The 19,051-nt window shown below is 42.0% G+C and overlaps 1 protein-coding gene and 1 pseudogene across 1 annotated transcript; one reads left to right on the top strand and one right to left on the bottom strand.

The window, feature by feature from the left end:
• Positions 1-5,228: 5,228 nt before the first annotated feature.
• On the top strand, positions 5,229-6,646 carry LOC121750834 (annotated as a pseudogene).
• An 87-nt stretch (positions 6,647-6,733) lies between these two features.
• On the bottom strand, positions 6,734-8,867 carry LOC121750867 (uncharacterized membrane protein YuiD-like). The gene is made up of 2 exons (XM_042145505.1): positions 8,044-8,867; positions 6,734-7,093 (listed from the first exon to the last, which is right to left on the bottom strand). The coding sequence occupies exons 1-2, from the start codon at positions 8,677-8,679 to the stop codon at positions 6,929-6,931; spliced, it is 801 nt and encodes a 266-aa protein (XP_042001439.1). The 5' UTR covers positions 8,680-8,867; the 3' UTR covers positions 6,734-6,928.
• Positions 8,868-19,051: the final 10,184 nt, after the last annotated feature.

Below are 19,051 nucleotides of genomic sequence, written 5' to 3'. Positions count from 1 at the left end.
GCTGATTGCTCGGCACTTTTAAGCGCAATCTGCAAACTCTTGCTCTTTTTTGATCACCTCGGATGACCGCTACCCCTCCTTTAGTGGGGAAGGTGTTCGGCGAGGATGCCTCTGATCGCTATGACCGGGCTTCTTTTTGTCTTCTCTAGATGAGCTGTCTAAAGACCGTTTTCGACGGTCTGCCTCATCGGCACGAAAAAACTGGTCCGCAATGTCCCACATCTCTTGAGCTGTTTGCGGACTGCATTCCACGAGCTTTCTGTAGAGAGCTCCGGGCAGGATTCCATTTTGGAATGCCGAAATGACAAGTAGATCATTGAGATAATCTACTTGTAGGCATTCCTTGTGGAACCTTGTCTTAAAGTCGCTGATCTTTTCGTCGCGACCTTGACGTGTAGAAAGCAGCTGAGCCGAAGTGATTCGGGCTTCCGCTTTCTGAAAGAACCTCCTGTGGAAAGCATCCATTAGATCTCGGTAAGATCTAATGCTGCCTTGGGGGAGGCTATCGAACCACCTTCTTGCGTTCCCGATAAGCAGCTCGGGAAACAGCTTGCACATATGGACCTCATTGAGACCTTGGTTCGCTATGTTATACTGATAGCGTCCCAGGAAGTCATGAGGATCCACTAACCCGTCATAAGTCATCGACGGAGTTCGGTAGTTCTGTGGCAAGGGAGTTCGGGTGATATCGTCCGAGAACGGAGTCTTCAATGCTCCGTACATGGCGAACCCGACATCTCTTCGGTATGGAGGAGATGGAGATCTCCTGTGATTCCGGTACCGAGGAGGAACAGGAACATGTCGGGGTTGAGGATTCTTCTTCCTGGAAGACACGGCACTACTGCGGTAGTGACTTTCATGTCTGGATGAGGAAGGAGAATCCACCCTTTTCGTCTTCGGCTCTTGGCTCTTTTGCAGGAAGGCTAAGAACTCATCCTGCTTCTCAGCCAAGAACAGCTTGACAGCCTCATTCAAATCAGGCTGCTGGGAAGACTCGGTGTGTGGACCTTTTGAGCGGCTTGTTCCTTCATCGTGAAAACTGGAAGTAGATGTCTCCCGAGGCTGTTTTCCGGACCTGCGGGCTGGACTAGCTTCCTCATGGTTTTCACGAACGGTATTACGGGTAGTATGTGATCTGGTATGCATTTTTTTGGGGTGGAAAAAGGGTCAAAAATTCGCTTTATCACAAATTTGGTTCTCTGTTTCCCACAGACGGCGCCAGTGATGGTTTGGCGAATTTTTGATGGTGATGAATGCAGGAAAATGCAGATCACGACACAGAGATTTACGTGGTTCGATTTACTGAGGTAAATCTACGTCCACGGGAAGAAAAGAGGGCAGAGTTGTATTGCTTGATCTGTTTTCTACAGCTTACAATACAGACTTGCTATTTGATATTTTATCTCTAGAGAACTCAACCCTTCTTTATCTGATCTGAGTTCTATTTATACATTGAACTAAGATCGTGGCTTGCATCACCACTAATGATGGTTGTGAATGTCGTGGAGGTCATGGAGATCCTGCATGGGTCCACTATCCTGCATGAGATCCTGCATGAGTCCACTATCTCTGTGCTTGGTCCACTATCCTGCATGTGATCCTGCATGAGTTGACTATCTTCCAGTTCGGTCGAATACTGAGACCGAACTGCTGAACTATTGCCGAGCAGCTTTTGCCGATCTGAGAGTAGAGCTTGATTGGTCGGCTTTTACCGAGCTGTAGGCTGGGCCGAACTCTTTGGTAATGCCGAACTGATACTCTTCCTTGGTCTTTGGGCTGATGGGCCGTCACTGCTATTGGGCTTGTTTAGTACGTACCCCATCATTGTATGACTTTAAAATTTAGTTATATCAATGGGAGAAAATAAGAAACAAACTCCATAATTTTGGAATAAAGCAACTCCCACTTATTTACATTGACATACATAATTTTTACCTTTTTAGTAGTAGTATCATTTTTTTTTTACTCTGGATGCGGCTAGACGTTGTTTGAATTGAAAGAATGAGATTGATTTCCAAAGAAAATATAAATTTTATTTAGTACTACTATTTTTTATGGGTAAAGAATTTTAAAGGCATGTCTCGTTGTATGAAATTACGAATTAATGCTCAAAATAAACATTTCTGAGAGTGGAAATGCTTTAGCTGACAATTTTCATTAAGGCCATCAGCAGTGGGGTGCCCTAAGACGCGCCCTATGGCGCGCCACGTCATCAGTTTTATCCTCATTTCCCCCACCTGCAGTGGGGCGCCCTAAGGCGCGCCACATCATCATTTTATTGTTTTGTTTAATTAATTTAAATGTTTTCAAATAACAAGTAACGAGTAAATAAAAAACGTCTAAATAACAAATGGCGACGCATTAATAAAAAAAAGTTACACCATTCAACTTACAAAAAAAATAACTAAGTCGGTGCAATTCCCAACTTCCGACGCAGCTCATCGATTATCGCCTGGAGATATTCGGCTTCGTCGGGGTCGATACACTTCTTGAGGGCCTTGTGCGTCTGCAATAACGTCCTCGCCATCGACGTTGTTGCCAACGACTCAAACGCGGTGGCCATCTGGGTCGGGAGCGTTTCCGGGAATGGAGATGGGTTTGTAGCGGTCGAGGATGAGGTCTCGGCCGCCTTCCCCTTGGCCTTCGCAGCCTTGACGCCGGGAGGACACCGGTGTGCCGGAACTCCCTTCATCCACGTACGTCCGGTTGAGGTCAACCGGGTGATTGCCGCTGCCGCTGCTCGTGTAATCACCAGTTTCGGTGGTCTTCGTCCTCTTCGGCGCACCAGTGTGCAGAATTCCACCTTGGAACTTCTGTTTGTCCCTCAAGAGCGCCCAGATGACCTCGTGCTTGAAGTCGTCGTACATCGACCGGTACGACAACAGCGCTTTAGCGCGCAAGTCGCTCAAGCTCTCGCTGCTCCCCTGTGCCCGCGTGAACTTCTCGAACTCCGCCGCATACAAGTTCACTTGCTTCTTCACTTGATCCCAGTGCTTGCGGAGTTGCTCACGTTTGCGCTTGTACGCGGTCGGCGGCTTGGCCTTATTGTAGAGGCCGGCGATGCGCTCCCAGTACGCGACCTGCCTCTGGTTGTTCGCGAAAATCGGGTCTTCCGATATATCTACCCAACACCAGGCCAAAATGAGGGTTTCGTCGTCGGTGTAGTTCGTACGGCCGGGGGCGTACTCATCGCAATTTCCGGGAGGCGGCAACTTCTGCGCCCGCTGCCGGTTCCGCTTCTTTTTGGCTGGGGCGGAAGTGGTCGCGGCGGGTTCGGGATCGGCCGCTGCGGCGTCACGGCCGGAGAGAGCGCTTCGTCGGTTTGGAGACGGCTCCATGTCAGACAACCCGTACGATTCCGTACTGAAATCGGGATCGTACTGGGTGTCGGCGTCGAACGAACGATATTCGCCGGGTTCTGTACCCGGCCAACGCGCCTCTCCGCTAAACATAGGACTATTGGGACTTGAATCCATTTCGTAGTAATTATGTAAATGTAATAAGTTTCGAAAGTGAAATCGTGAAATGAAATTACAAATGAACTCTATTTATAAAAAAACGAAACCGCGTGCCATCGTCCGCGTAGCCCACAGTGGGCCGGACGATGGCCTATCGTCCGCGACCATCGTCCGCGTAGGCCGCGATGGCGCGGACGATGGGCATCGTCCGCGCTATACTCCGCGCCCTTAGTATAATGCGCGACGATCGTCCGCGGCCTATGTCACGCACCCGCAATGGGGCGGACGATGCGTGCCATCGTCCGCCCCATTGCGGATGGCCTAATAGATTACACTTTAGATTCAGAATAAGCACAAAACTTGGTATTGTTATTTTCTTGGCGTTTTTATCAATTCTAGTATTAATTTTACTATCGGATGGCCTAATAGATTACACTTTAGATTCAGAATAAGCACAAAACTTGGTATTGTTATTTTCTTGGCGTTTTTATCAATTCTAGTATTAATTTTACTATCGAATTTGTGCCTAAAACAACTAATTCGTGACATGAGTAAACCTGATAATGACATGTTATTTTATGAAAATGATGGGTTTGTATGTTGATTTTATTTGACGTATAAGGACCTTAAACGCCGTCAATATATTATAATTGAATCGAATATTTGTTAGCAGCAAAAAAGGCGATTCCGTCGCCTTGGCGGCCCTCACACTCCGATCCGACATCATGTGAGGGGGTTCAATCAGGGTACGCAGTAACCCGTTAAGGGGGGCCTTAACCCACTGGTTGCCAGAAGTCCATCTCCCAAGGCCTCATATTTGTGCCTGAGAGATGGAAGCAACTATACGACAGCAGTGAATCGAATATTTGTATTGAATTCAAAATCGAATGTATGTCAACACGAATATAAAATATACGAATAATTAATTGATTAGCCGAAAATATATTAAGCATCTATAAAAATGATATTTATCCAATGAAAAATCATAATGTGTTTTAATGTTGGTGTTAGAAATACGATAGTAGTACACATTTGCAAGTATAATATTATGTTCAATGAAAAATGATATTGTGTTTTGTTATTGTTAGAATGATGTTTTCAGTGATATTATATATACTAATTTGGAGAATGATGAGCACATGTGAATCTAAAATGTTGAATTATTTTCCAGGCAGTGGTGAAAAGGAGTTGCAATATTTATTTGAGACATTTACATGAGACAAAAACTAAATCTTAAATCGCTGGATTAGTAAACAAGCAATTCGCAATAATTGAATTCAATCGTTGTAAACTTTACTTTAAATAGGCTATAATTAAATTTTTACAATACAAGTTCTAAAAAACTATACAAGCCGATGTTTACGTCCTCTTCTTAAAAAAATGGACAAATCGGTGTGAGACTATTGCTTTTATGGTCGACCCAAGGTCTGCCTGTTAATATAGGACGATTATGTCTATTAATTATAATGAATATTGTATGGATTTTTACTATACTCTTAATTGAGGTAAATGTAACGCAAATCCTTTGCGTGCTTAGCCATTTGCAACGGTGTACCTAACAAATCATTTAAACTATCTTGTTATGTTTGTTATATAAAACAACTGTACATTTACGAAAATGTCACAGCATATGTTATAAATTATAATGGTCAATTAGCATTTACGAGGGTATTGTTTATTGAGCGCAATGCTTCACTTTGCAAAATATGAATAATTTTGTTTTAGTTTATGACAAAAAGAGTTACACGGAGTACTAATAATTTTGTTTCCTTTTATTATTTCATGTCATGTAATATTAATTAATAAATGCATAAACAATATAAAGTTAAAAACCAATTAAAAAAATGGGAAAACAACATTAATTTCTGGATATAAATGCACTTCCTTCCGATCTCTTCGAATTCTGGATATTCATCCAAACTCATCAACATTAATTTCCGCAAATTCCCCAACCTCCTGGAAAAAATGAAGCATAATTGATTTAGATAAAACAAAGAATGGATTCGAGCATTGAATGCACATCATTGATTGATGGGAATGGGGTATGTCTCCATCTCAGTTTTCATCTTCAAAGCCATCCCACTCCCACAATCATCCAATTACAACTGTTCATGATCTTCTTGAGTGCCCCGTTTGCACCAATTCTATATATTCTCCTATCCACCAGGTTTTGTTCATTGTTTTCACGTTTCAATCTTGCATTTTTGTGATTGATTGGATTTCTATATTTCATCTTGTTTATACACACTGCTGCAGTGTCACAATGGGCATACGATCTGCTCTACCTGCAAAGTCCGGGTTCACAATCGGTGCCCCACGTGTCGACAAGAGCTGGTGACATACGATGTCTTGCGCTCGAAAAGGTGGCTGAAAAGCTCCACCTCCCTTGCAAATACATCTCTCTCGGATGCCCGGAGATATTCCTGTATTACGGCAAGCTGAAGCACGAGGGTGTGTGCAATTACCGGCCTTACAGCTGCCCGTATGCAGGATCCGAGTGCTCGGTTGTTGGGGACATCCAATACCTCGTCGATCACTTGAGAGATGAACACAAAGTGGATATGCATTCCGGATGCACCTTCAACCATCGATATGTCAAGTCAAACCCTCGAGATGTCGAGAACGCAACGTGGATGCTCACGGTGAGTGATTAATAATGATTTGTAGTTAAAGGGAAAAACGTTTTGTCAACTGAACTGCGCTTCATTATAAGAGTATCCCATTCTGGTTCATTATTGCAGGTGTTCAATTGTTTTGGTCACTACTTTCATTTTGAAGCTTTCCAACTCGGGACGGCTCCGGTGTACATGGCATTTCTACGGCTCATGGGAGACGAGACGGAGGCAAGGAATTACAGCTACAGCCTGGAGGTTGGGGGAAATGGGCGGAAGCTGACGTGGGAGGGGACTCCCCGGAGCATACGAGACTCTCACAGGAAGGTTCGAGACAGCCATGACGGCCTCATCATACAGCGCAGCATGGCTCTGTTTTTCTCCGGAGGTGACAGGAAGGAGCTCAAGCTCCGCGTCACAGGCCGGATATGGAAGGAGCAACAGAACCCAGATGCTACTTGCATACCCAATCTCTGCACTTAGAAAATATTTCACATCTAACAAGTCTTGTTATTCATGGATTTTGTGTATGCTTATTATTATATCAAATTTGCATCAACCAAATTCACCCGAAAACACTAACCATGTCGACTTTTTGACTAACGATACGAACTAGTTCAAGAGCACATTCCGACCTATGTATGTATAAGTATTTTGGAATCATGGAGCGAAGCAAGCAAAATATATTACAATCACACTATTTTAACAGAGGCAAGTAAAGCATGTAGCAGAAACAGAGTGTTTGTATGTAGTTAGAAACCTCAAAAAATCATATGCCAAAATCAGAATGTTTACAAGATGTAAACATTGAAATCCTGGATTCTCCTAGTAGAGCAACTATATGTCCGATGTGACATCCTAAGAGGCTGGAAACGCACAAACCTGACTACACCTCCAAGCTACGAGGATGCCTAGTAGAGCTCCAGCAAAGACCTGGGACGGGGTGTGACCAAGAAGCTCCTTCAGCTTTCTTTGGCTTATCGGGTGCCCTTGGAACAAGTCCTCGACTATCACATTCAGAACCTACATGGAGTTGATAAATTTTAAGACAGAGTGGGCAATGACAACAGGGCATTCAATCACAACACGCGCATAAACCAATATAATTAATAGTTGAAACAATATATAGGTCGACCGCCCACGATCAAGGAAAATGTAGAATGGCATAAACCTAATGGTTGTGCAAAGAGCTCTAAACTAAAGCGTTTAGATTTCAAGAACCAGTTGTGTCCTGTTCATCCAAATTCACAGAAGTGCAGCTTGCAACATGCCCTGCCTAACAAGGGAAAAACTCTTCACATTTACATAAACTCTATTAACACTGTTTCTTGCTTGTTATCTCGGTCATCTTGAGATCTACTTTCCACTTGAATAACATACTCATATTCGGGGCCGTTCATCTGCCATGTTTACTTGTGACTAAAGTTCATGTATAATCTTATCTCTTGTTCGGTTACTTTTATTCACAAAATCTTGGCCCGTATCTATAATGCTAATATTACATTGCATCTCATGATTATCCATCTCAATATTCTCAACTCCACCCCTATGATTAAATCCTAGACAAACCACAGTTTGGCTTATCTTATACTGTATTGTATCTCAGCATTATCTTTTGTCTAACGAACCGAACATCACCTTCATATACCAAAGCTGATTAGTGGCTCGTCCATAACTAATCGATCAACAAGATACAACACTTGCTAAGATCTCATTTACCTTTGAAAGCTTATTCTCAATAGTCTCTTCATCAAGAAGCAATTTCAACCCAAATCAATATTCCACCACAGGCAAAGCTTTATATAATATGTTACAAATTATAAGAATAAAACCACTTAAGTGATGCCATTTTCACCAAATCCATGGAGACTAAAAATATAGAGTTTCACCCTTGTCCATACTGATAAAAAAAACTTGGAGAACAAATTAAGTAAAAGAATGGAGCAAGAAATGGCGGAAACATAGATCATTACCTGAGCTTGCATACCGGCGTGGCGCCTGACACCAATAGCATCATACATCACAATCAAAGTGAAGCCCAGACAAACTGGGAACAAAGAATCAGCAACTCCATGGCAGATTGCAACAGAAGCAGTCAGCGCAGTGCACAATGCAGAATGCGACGAAGGCATCCCGCCGCAAGAGAACATAATCCTGAAATCCCACTTCCTCTCCACACAGAAATTCAAGAAAACCTTGGTCGACTGCGCAACAGCCCAAGCGCACAACGCCGACACGAAGGTAGGATTCGCCGCTAGTGTAGCCACGAAAGGACTTATTTTGACCTTGGCCGTCGCCGTCACGCTCATCAGCGCAGTCCCAAATGTCCCATTCTGCAGAAGCTTCGCTTCTTCGAAGTCGGAGCCCCATTTTTGCGGCGATGGTTTCGTGGCCAAGGCCGTGACTTTTTTCAAAAGGGGTATTAGATATGAAAGGGGTCTAGCGGGGAAACCGCAATGACCCCATATTGAATTGGGATTTTGGGGGTTTAGAGAGTTTTTAACGGAGATGGAAGCTTTGTTGAATCTTTTGGAATTAGAATTGGAAATAGTGAGAAAGGTTGAGCCTTTGAAAGGAGAGGCAATTAGATTTAGAGTGAGAGAATCCATTAGCTCAGAAAGATGACAACTTTGGTTGGAGTTGGAGTTGGAGTTGCATGCTCAATCGAAATGCAAGAATGATTACAACTTAGAAGAGGCATCCAGAGAATATACCATTACCATATACGACTTGTGTGAGTGTTTACTCGAATGTTCGAAACGTTTAATTATTTTGGAAGATTGGACATTGTGATTCGTGATTGTGGTTCTCTCCGCCACAAACCTCGGTGTCCAATTATTCATTGGTACCTGCTAAATTAGACCACAAGATTCTCAAATTTTCTTTAATTTCTGTTCACTTATTCTTTCTACTTCAATTCACTGTTGACGAGGAATATATGATTATTTAATTGGGTTTACGTTTGGGCTGGCCCAATTGGATTTGTTGATATGAGGCCGCACTTGAATGAAGTAGTCCCCCTCAATCAATCTCTAGTTTAAAAAGACAATTTTTTCTAACACGTAATTTAAGAACGTTAAATTTTTTTATTAAATAAAAAAATAAGAGAAAATAAAAAAGAAATAACATATTTACTTTGAAACGTCCGAAAAGAATACACCTCCCTTGACAAGTTACGAAGGAAGTAGTGTTTAAACCATCATAATTTTAGAGCATCTCCAATGGAGGCTAGCGGACCGGCTAGCCGATTCTCGGCGCTGGCCGGTCTTCTAGCTGAACTATTATAGGCGGCGAGCGGAAAAACGGCGAGAATTTCGGCGAGCGCATGCCGATTTTTTAGCGCTGGCCGATGCGCTGGCCGATCGGCTGGCCGCCATTGTAGACGGGCGATCGGCGAGCGATCGACCAACACTTTTTTTAAAAAAATTTCGACACTATATATACCCGATTTGCACGTCATTTTCATTCACACCGCTTGTTTTAACGAGTTTTCTCTCTCACTTAATTTCTGTACAAGAGCAATAAAGCAAAATGGAGAACAACAACGAGTCTACTCTAGTGACGAGCGGGTCTCAAACTCCCACGATACCCGTGGGAGGTGGATGGGGTCTGATGGCCGGGTACTAAAACATGTACCATTGGCAGCAGATGATGCTCGGGATGGCAGCCGGGGGTAGTATGCCGGGATGGCAGGGGATGCAGGGCGGGCAGGGGGGGTACCGGGGATGCAACCTGGGATGCAGATGATGCCGGGGTGGTAGGGGACGCCGGGGGGGGGGGGCAATGTCTATTGCCCCAGTCTTGATTTTTTTACTGCTTCTTCGCACACATCGACCCCATCGGAGACGCAATTCACTGGGTGTGAGACTTTCTCCTTAGAGGAGTTGGGGATAGATCTCGAGGATGCGGACACTCCCGTTCAAACGGGGGGAGTAAGGCGGGGTCGGAGCGCACCAAAGAAGAAGAAGGGCAAGGGGAAGGGCAAAAGGGTGGTCGGCGAGTCGTCGCAGCCGGCTGATGACGACAGCCCGACACGGAGGAAGTGGATGGATGCGGAGAACGTCGCGCTGTCCAAGGCTTGGGTGAGTGTTTGCGATGATCCCCTACATTCGAACAATCAGAGAATCATCAACTTGTGGGCTAAAATATCAGCAGCCTACAAGGCATTTTGCCCGGAGGGGAGGCCACACAGCGGGGAGGAGTGCCGGAAGGGGTGGGACCGAATCAGGGCTGCGGTCTCCCGATTTTTGGGCTTGTACACCAACGCCCTTCGCATGCAGACAAGTGGCCAAACTGACGAGGACTGCAGGAGGATAGCGGAGAAAGCCTTCCCCGTGCCCGGGCTTTATAAGGAGTTCACCTACTTGAACTGCTATGAGGTGCTGATGGACTCCAAGAAGTTTCGGGCAGGTATCGATGCTGGCTGGCTGAAGAAGCAGCGACTGAACTATGCCGGTGATTACAGCGGCAGCAGCGACGGTTCCCACGACCTCCCCGAGGATGTTCAGGAGTTCATGTCCCCTCCATTGTTTACTCGCCGCACTTGCATGGATGGTCAAAGGCGGACGCAACGGGTAGCGAGGGGGGTCGCCCAGGGGTCCCAGGAGGTCCAGTCGGCATCCCCCTGTTGGCAAGTCCCCCTCAGATGCACAAGATCTTAGCTAAATGGAGGGCGGCAACTGACCCCGTGGAGAAGAGGTTTCTTCACTCAATGCTCGAGAGTATGAGGGTCGATTTGGATGCTGCCTCGGCACAGTAGGGGGCTCAGACGCGGGCTCAGATGGCGTAGATTTGGGGGTCCCGGATAGCGTCGACAACGGCGGTGACGACGACGACGGCGACAACCACGAGGAGTGAGGCGAAGGCGGGGACTCGTGTGTGGAAGAGGTTTTTTTTAAAATTAATGTACTTTTTTTAATTTTACTATTATTATTGAATTTTCCCGTATCTATGCCGTAAATTTAATTCCGTATTTTGTGTGATTGTTAATTATTTGTTTTTTATAATTTTGTTTATTGTGGCTAGCCTATTGCTTGTCCAGTTGCTTGTCCTGATGATATGACAGGAGAAGTTTTTAGTGCTGATAATGTGGTAGGAGAAGTTTTTAGTACTGATAATGTGGCAGGAGAAGTTTGTGGCTAGCCTATACTGATTTATTACCATTGGAGATGCTCATATAAGGAGCTACATATAGAGTTAATAAGTGGAAATTTTAGAAAACAATTTTATACTGAATAGGAATATAGGATCAAATTATCAATCAATTGGAATCGACACTATTCACTAGTACCCAAAATGTGTTTTTAATTCGATACTGTAAAACACATTTTGGTACCTGTGTTTCTATTATAGACCAAAAATCTCCGTCCCTAAAAATTAGTTTTTTTTTATCCCTAAAAATTTGTCATTTTTCACTTTTACCATTTTTAGAGTAGACCCTACATTCCACTAACTTATTCTCACTCACATTTTATTTTAAAACTAACATATAAAAGTAGGACTCACATGTCACTAACTTTTTCAACTCACTTTCTATTACATTTCTTAAAACTCGCATGGATCCCCTACAGTGCTTAAAAGCACAACAGCTTGTGCTGTGGTGCAAAACGCAATAGTTTTAGGAATAAAACGCATGATTAGCTCATTTTCTTTAGTTTTCAATATTTTCACTTTGAATTTTCTAAATATGATTATCATTCCAAAAATAAATAACCAGCTAAAAAATGTTAAAATTTGAAAAGTACTATGTAACCCAAATAAAATTAAATTTGATTTTGAGTAGCTCAAGAAATAGGATTTTTTTTGTTAAATCATTTTTATTGGGGTTAAGAATTAAAGCTTGAGTTTTTAATATCATAATTATTTTTTATTTGGGTTAAATAGTACTCCCTATGTCCCACGAAAGATGACTCATTCCTAGGACGACACAAGATTTTTACAACTTTATTTTGTGTATTGAGTGGAGGGAATAAAACAAAATAGAGAATAAAGTAAAGATACATGTATTTTCATTTATAGTAATGGTTCATCTTTATTGAGACAACTCAAAAGGAAAATGGATCATCGGTGCGGATGGAGTACTTTTCAAATTTTAACATTTTTGAGCTGATTATTTATTTGTGAATGATAAATTGATAATCATATTTACAAATTTCATGTTAAATTTCAAAGGGAAAATATTTAAAACTAAAGAAAATGAGCTAATCATGCGTTTTATTCCTAAACTACTGCATGTTGCACCACATGCCACAGCACAAGCTGTTGTGCCCGTCGGGTTTCGGACCAACCCTATTCGGGTTGTGGGTCAATCGGGTACGGGCTAATCAGGTTGTGATTTCTTTCGGGTTATAAAAGTTCAACCCTAACCCTAAAAGGTCGGGTTTCAGGCTAGCCCAACGGGTTAATCGGGTTGCTGCCGATAAGATTAACATGCGATCAATCCAATAAATAATGATGAAAATTAGCTATATTCATAAAATGTAAAATATTTAATTATGATAAATTTGAGATATATGCTTAAACTCAATCATAAACATGATCAAATAATAATATTTGAGATATTTCGTGAAATTTTAATGCACGTTTTAGAAATTTAAATATTTTTTTAGTGAATTTGAAGTTTATAATTTATTTATCAATTATTATATTAATAAAAATTTAATATATAATTTGTATATTTAATATAAAATTGATAGTTATTTTTTTAGTTATCTACATTATAAAATTAATCAATGAAGTGTCGAATTAGGAGTAAAAAAATAGAATAATAGAAATTTTACAAGGTTTTCGGGCCAACCCATCGGGTTTTCGGGTCTGTTCCTAACGGGGTGCGGGCTAATTGAGTTTTGATTTTATCGGGCTAGAAATTTCTGGCCCTAACCCTATAAATTTGGTGGGCTATTCGGGCCAACCCACGGATTTCGGGCTACACTGACATCCCTAATTGTAGGGGATCCATCCCCCTCAATTTAGTAAATGATGAGTGTACTTATTGCCATCACAAAATCATATACTATTAATGAAAATGAACAATATAAAAGGTTGCATTTGCAACGATTCTTGTAAAAAAATTCCATATACTTTTTGCATAGGAGCAACAATAATAGATGCTATGCATGGGCATGGCACACATGTTGTGACTTAAAAGAGTAGCCACGCTTGAATTTGCCGTTTGGATTTGCATTGCCAAATGGATATAACATTAATAGAAGTTCAAATTCTAGTCAAACATAAAACTAAATTATTTAAATAAATCACAACGAATCAAATAATATGATATGATTTCAATGGTTTTAATAATTATATTAAAAAACAATTGAATTTATCGACAAAGTTGTTAAGAGAATCGCTGTTTCCATGCAGCGTTTGAAATTTGAAAAGGCGAGGAAGTATGAATGCAGCGCAGCTCTCCCCTCTATCTTCGCCACCCCGCAACTGCCATTGCCTATGCGCTTTTTTCCTTTCTTTTCCTCCATTTCTCCTCATCTAAATAACACTCTCCAATTTTATTTCTACAAATTGCCCCCAACAGATTTGTGTTTTTTTCTTCTGTTGCATGCATGAGTATAAACCGTAATTAGCTTACATGCATGCAACATTAGCGAACATGCATGCGATATATAAGGAGAGCGCGGTGACGTGGCATTAGTTAAGAGGTCTCAACCAATAAGAAGAGGGCAGTGACGTGTTGCTAGCCAATGAGAAGGAAGTGAGCTAAGATACAGAGAGTATAAATAGCAGTAGTTGTTCTTTCTTTTGAGTTGTCGTGAATATTGTGAGTTGTATGTTTGTTAAGCTCCGATCGTGGATCGCGAGCTCCTCTTTGCTTCTTATTCGATTGTAGAACATTATCATTGTTAATGCAATCCATTCTATTGATCATTCAAGTGTTGAGATCTGCGTTTTATCGCTGAGTTCGGCAACGCCGAACTAAGAGAGGAAGATCGAGAAGAGGTCACTGAGATCGGCAGTGACGAGCGCCGAACTAAGAAAGGAAGACCGAGAAGAGGTCACTGAGCTCGGCAGTGACGAGCTAAGATAGGCCGACCGCGAAGAAGTCATTGAGTTCGGCAGTGACGAGCCAAGATAGGCCGACCGCGGCGTAAGATCGTAACAATTGGTATTCAGAGCAATCGATCTCCGGACGTCGGAACGGTTACTCGAGGTGCGGAAATGGAGAAGAAAATGTTGGAGGCGATGGAGCAGAAATTGCAAGAGATGCGAGAAGAGCATAAGGCCGAGATGATGGAGATGTCGCAAACAATTGCTGCGCTTAATTTGCAGAATCAGAAAAATAATGAAATGGAGACTGGTTGGAATCGGTATGAAAATGGAGGAAGATCGACGCGATATGAATTTCCTAAATTCGATGGAGACGGTTTTGAAGGGTGGATGATGAGAGCTGAGTACTTTTTCCAAGTGGCTAAGGTACCTGAAGAGGATAAGGTTAGAGTGGCTGCAATTCATCTAGAAGGGAAGGCTTTGCTGTGGCATCGAGGTTTTGAAAGCTTACATGGAGATATGGCGTACGCGGATTGGTCGAGCTATAGTTCATCCTTGGCCGCTCGCTTTGGTGCTCACGCATATGAGGATCCATTAGCTGACCTCAGGAACCTCAAACAAACAGGTACGCTACAAAATTACATGGATACCTTTGATGAATTATATCCTAGAGCTGGAATTAGAGAGGATCAAGCTTTGAGCTTCTTCTTATCTGGATTAATTGATGAACTACAAATGCCTGTGCGTATGTTTAGACCTAAGGCATTATCTGAGGCTTACTCTTTAGCTAAACTACAAGAGTTGACTGTGAGAGCTCTAGGTGTTAAAACAAAGGTTAGTCAGAGCCATGTTCAAGCGAGCAGTAGCTACTATTCTAATAGCAAACCTTTGGCTGTGACTGCTACTAATAAGGTTGGAGTCTTGAATAACTGGAATGGAAGTAACAAGGAGGTTGGTAGACCGAATGGTGTTAGAGCTAGTACCAATTTGACTCCAAAAGAAATGGATGAAAAGAGGGCAAGAAAAGAGTGTTTCTGGTGCACGGAGAAATTCACTCCAAACCACCAGTGTAGTAAGAGAAGATCATATGTTGTGCAGCTACTTGAGGTAGGAGAAGTGGGAAGTAATGAGGTGCAGGAAGTGAGTGAGGATGAAGAAGAAGTTGAGAAATCTGATCTGCAGCTCTCCTTACATGCTGTGTGGGGAAAGGATGGACCTCAAGTAATGAGGATTAGAGGGAAATGTCAGGGTAAGATCTTGAGAATATTGATAGATACTGGTAGCACTCACAATTTTTTAAGCTCGAAAGTGGCTAGAAAAATCAATTGTGAACTACTTCCTGTTAATTCAAAAGCTGTGGAAGTAGCTAATGGGCAGATTCTGCAATGTACCCAAAAATGCAATAGGTTGGAATGGGAGATGCAAGGATCCAGATTTCAGAGTGAAGTCTATCTTATTACTCTGGAGACTTATGATCTGATATTGGGTGGAGAATGGTTATCCACTTTGGGCGAGATTAAGTGGAATTTTAACAATCTCAGTATGGTCTTCAAGTTGAATGGAGAGGAAGTGAAACTACAAGGTGAGAGATGGTCACCTAAGGTTGAGCAATTGAATTTTCTACACATAATGAATCCAGATGAAGCTGATGTTAATGAGAGAAAGCTCAGTCAGTGGATACCTGCTGTTGAGTTGGAGGCAGATTTATGTTATGAGCTTAGTGTTGAGGAAATTTGGCCAAAGCTTAATATGATTCTTAAAGAGTTTGCTGAAATATTTGAGGAGCCGAAAACACTACCTCCACAGAGAGAACTGGATCACAAAATTATTTTAAAAGAGGGAGCAGATGCCATCAACATGAGACCTTATAAATATGCTGCACATCAGAAAAATGTTATTGAAGCTATGATTGAAGATATGCTTAAGGCTGGAGTTATTCGACATAGTGAGAGCCCTTTTGCAAGTTCCATTGTGTTGGTTAAAAAGAAGGACTCTACTTGGAGAATGTGTGTGGATTATAGAGCATTGAATGCTATCACTGTCAAAGACAAGTACCCTATACCTGTTATTGAGGAGTTGCTAGATGAATTGGGTAAGGCTGCTTGGTTCTCAAAGATTGATTTAAGGTCAGGTTACTGGCAAGTAAGGATGAGACCGGAGGATGTCCATAAGACTGCTTTTAAAACTCACTCCGGGCACTATGAGTTTTTAGTCATGCCATTTGGTTTGACAAATGCTCCAGCAACATTTCAGAATCTAATGAACACAATTTTCAGAAGTTATTTGAGGAAATTTATACTGGTATTCTTTGATGATATTCTAGTCTACAGCAGCAACCAAGAGGCCCATGAGCAACACTTGAGAGTGGTTCTGGAATTGATGAAAGAACATAGCTTATTAGCTAAAAGGAGCAAGTGTACTTTTGGGTGTAAGAAAGTGGAGTATCTCGGTCATGTTATATCTCATGAAGGGGTCTCAACTGATGAAGGAAAAATAGAAGCAGTGAAACATTGGCCTCAGCCTAAGACTGTCAAACAAGTGAGAAGCTTCCTTGGCTTAACTGGCTATTACAGGAGATTTGTGCATCATTATGGAGTGATAGCTAGACCACTGATAGAGGTGATTAAGGGCAATACATTCAAGTGGACAAATGAAGCACAAGAAGCTTTTGAAAAGCTAAAAATGGCTATGATAACAGCTCCTGTGTTGGCCTTGCCAGATTTTTCTAAAGAGTTCGTTATAGAGACTGATGCTTCGGGATTTGGAATTGGAGCTGTGCTAATGCAAGATAAGCACCCCATAGCCTTCATTAGTAAGTCTCTATCTCCTAAATATCAGACTTTATCAGTATATGAGAAGGAATTGTTGGCTATTTTAATGGCTGTGAAGAAGTGGTATCATTATTTGCAAGGCAAGAAGTTCATCATTCTGACTGATCATCAGAGTTTGAAATATTTGATGGATCAGAAGCTGACTACACCTACTCAACAAGCTTGGATGACCAAGCTAATGCAATTTGATTATGAAATTAGATACAAGAAAGGCATTGAGAATTCAGTGGCTGATGCTTTGTCTAGAGTTCCAGAAGTGATGACTTATGCTCTAACTTCCTTTGTGATTCCTCTTGAGTTAATTGCAAAAGTTAAGGAATCATGGAAAAAAGACACTCTGATCCAGAAAATTTTGGAAGAAAAAAAGCAGAATACAGAGTCTCATCCAAAATTTAGTTGGGAGAGGGAAGAACTGAGAAGAAAAGGCAAGCTGGTGGTGGGAAATGATGTGTTACTTAAGGCTCAGATCTTATCTACTTTCCATGGATCTGCCTTGGCTGGTCATTCAGGAGTATTGGGAACTTACAAGAGAATAGCTGCCCTGTTATATTGGCCGAAACTGAGAAAAGATGTCAGAGAGTTTGTGCGACTATGTGTTACTTGCCAAAAATACAAGCCTGGTAATACTTCTCCGTCTGGATTATTACAGCCTCTCCCAATACCTACTGCAATTTATACAGATATCTCAATGGATTTTGTTGAAGCCTTGCCGAGCTCTCAAGGTTATGACACTATATTTGTGGTGGTGGATAGACTAAGTAAATATGCACATTTTATGGCTCTTTCACACCCATTTACAGCAAAGAAAGTAGCTGAGGTGTTTATGGATTCTGTGTTTAAATTGCATGGAATGCCAGTTAAGATTGTGAGTGATAGAGGAGCTATCTTTGTGGGAAGTTTCTGGAAAGAATTCATGAGCTTGTTAGGGGTTGAGTTGTTGTATTCCACGGCTTATCACCCAGAAACGGATGGGCAAACTGAAATAGTCAACCGAAGTTTACAATGCTATTTACGTTGTGCTATGGGAGAGAAACCGCATACTTGGTTCCATTGGTTGAGTTTGGCTGAGTACTGGTACAATACTACCTATCACTCGAGTATTAGAATGACTCCTTTTGAAGCTCTATATGGCTTTGCACCTCCTTTACATGTTCCTTATTTACCGGGTGATTCCAATATTGAAGCAGTCGATCTTGCTCTCAGAGACAGAGAAGAGATGCTTGCTATACTTAAACGAAATGTCCAGAAAGCGGCTGACAGAATGAAGAAACAAGCGGACAAACACAGAAGTGATAAGGAGTTTGAGATAGGGGAGTGGGTTTGGTTGAAATTGAGAGAGTATAGGCAGAGATCCATCCGAGGAAAACACCACAAATTTGAGCCCAAATACTTTGGTCCATATCAGATATTGGATAGGATTGGTGCAGTAGCTTATAAACTCAATCTACCAGCCTCGGCTACAATTCATAATGTGTTTCATGTATCATTGTTGAAACCAGCTTCCCCTCCAACAGGCCCCGTAACTGATCTACCAGAGATATCTCACTTAAATGACGCTATTCCTCAGGCGATACTCGACAGAAAAATGGTTAAGAGACATAATCAAGCGGCTACTAAATGGCTCATCCATTGGGAGGGAAAATCGCCGGCAGATGCTTCATGGGAGTTTGCGGAGGTGATTAAAGCCAGATTTCCATGGTTCCTTGTGGAAAAGGAACCTTAAGAGGGGAGCATTGTTGCATGCATGAGTATAAACCGTAATTAGCTTACATGCATGCAACATTAGCGAACATGCATGCGATATATAAGGAGAGCGCGGTGACGTGGCATTAGTTAAGAGGTCTCAACCAATAAGAAGAGGGCAGTGACGTGTTGCTAGCCAATGAGAAGGAAGTGAGCTAAGATACAGAGAGTATAAATAGCAGTAGTTGTTCTTTCTTTTGAGTTGTCGTGAATATTGTGAGTTGTATGTTTGTTAAGCTCCGATCGTGGATCGCGAGCTCCTCTTTGCTTCTTATTCGATTGTAGAACATTATCATTGTTAATGCAATCCATTCTATTGATCATTCAAGTGTTGAGATCTGCGTTTTATCGCTGAGTTCGGCAACGCCGAACTAAGAGAGGAAGATCGAGAAGAGGTCACTGAGAT

Source organism: Salvia splendens, chromosome 1 (genome assembly GCF_004379255.2).
Source record: "Salvia splendens isolate huo1 chromosome 1, SspV2, whole genome shotgun sequence".
In the NCBI taxonomy this organism is placed as follows: domain Eukaryota; kingdom Viridiplantae; phylum Streptophyta; class Magnoliopsida; order Lamiales; family Lamiaceae; genus Salvia; species Salvia splendens.
This window is presented reverse-complemented; position numbering and strand designations above follow the sequence as displayed.

Excerpts from the sequence above, each read along its gene's own strand:
- LOC121750867 (XM_042145505.1), bottom strand. The coding sequence starts at position 8,679 with ATGGATTCTCTCACTCTAAATCTAATTGCCTCTCCTTTCAAAGGCTCA. Across the intron at positions 7,094-8,043 it reads ACGCCGGTATGCAAGCTCAG|GTTCTGAATGTGATAGTCGA; the intron begins GTAATGATCTAT and ends AACTCCATGTAG.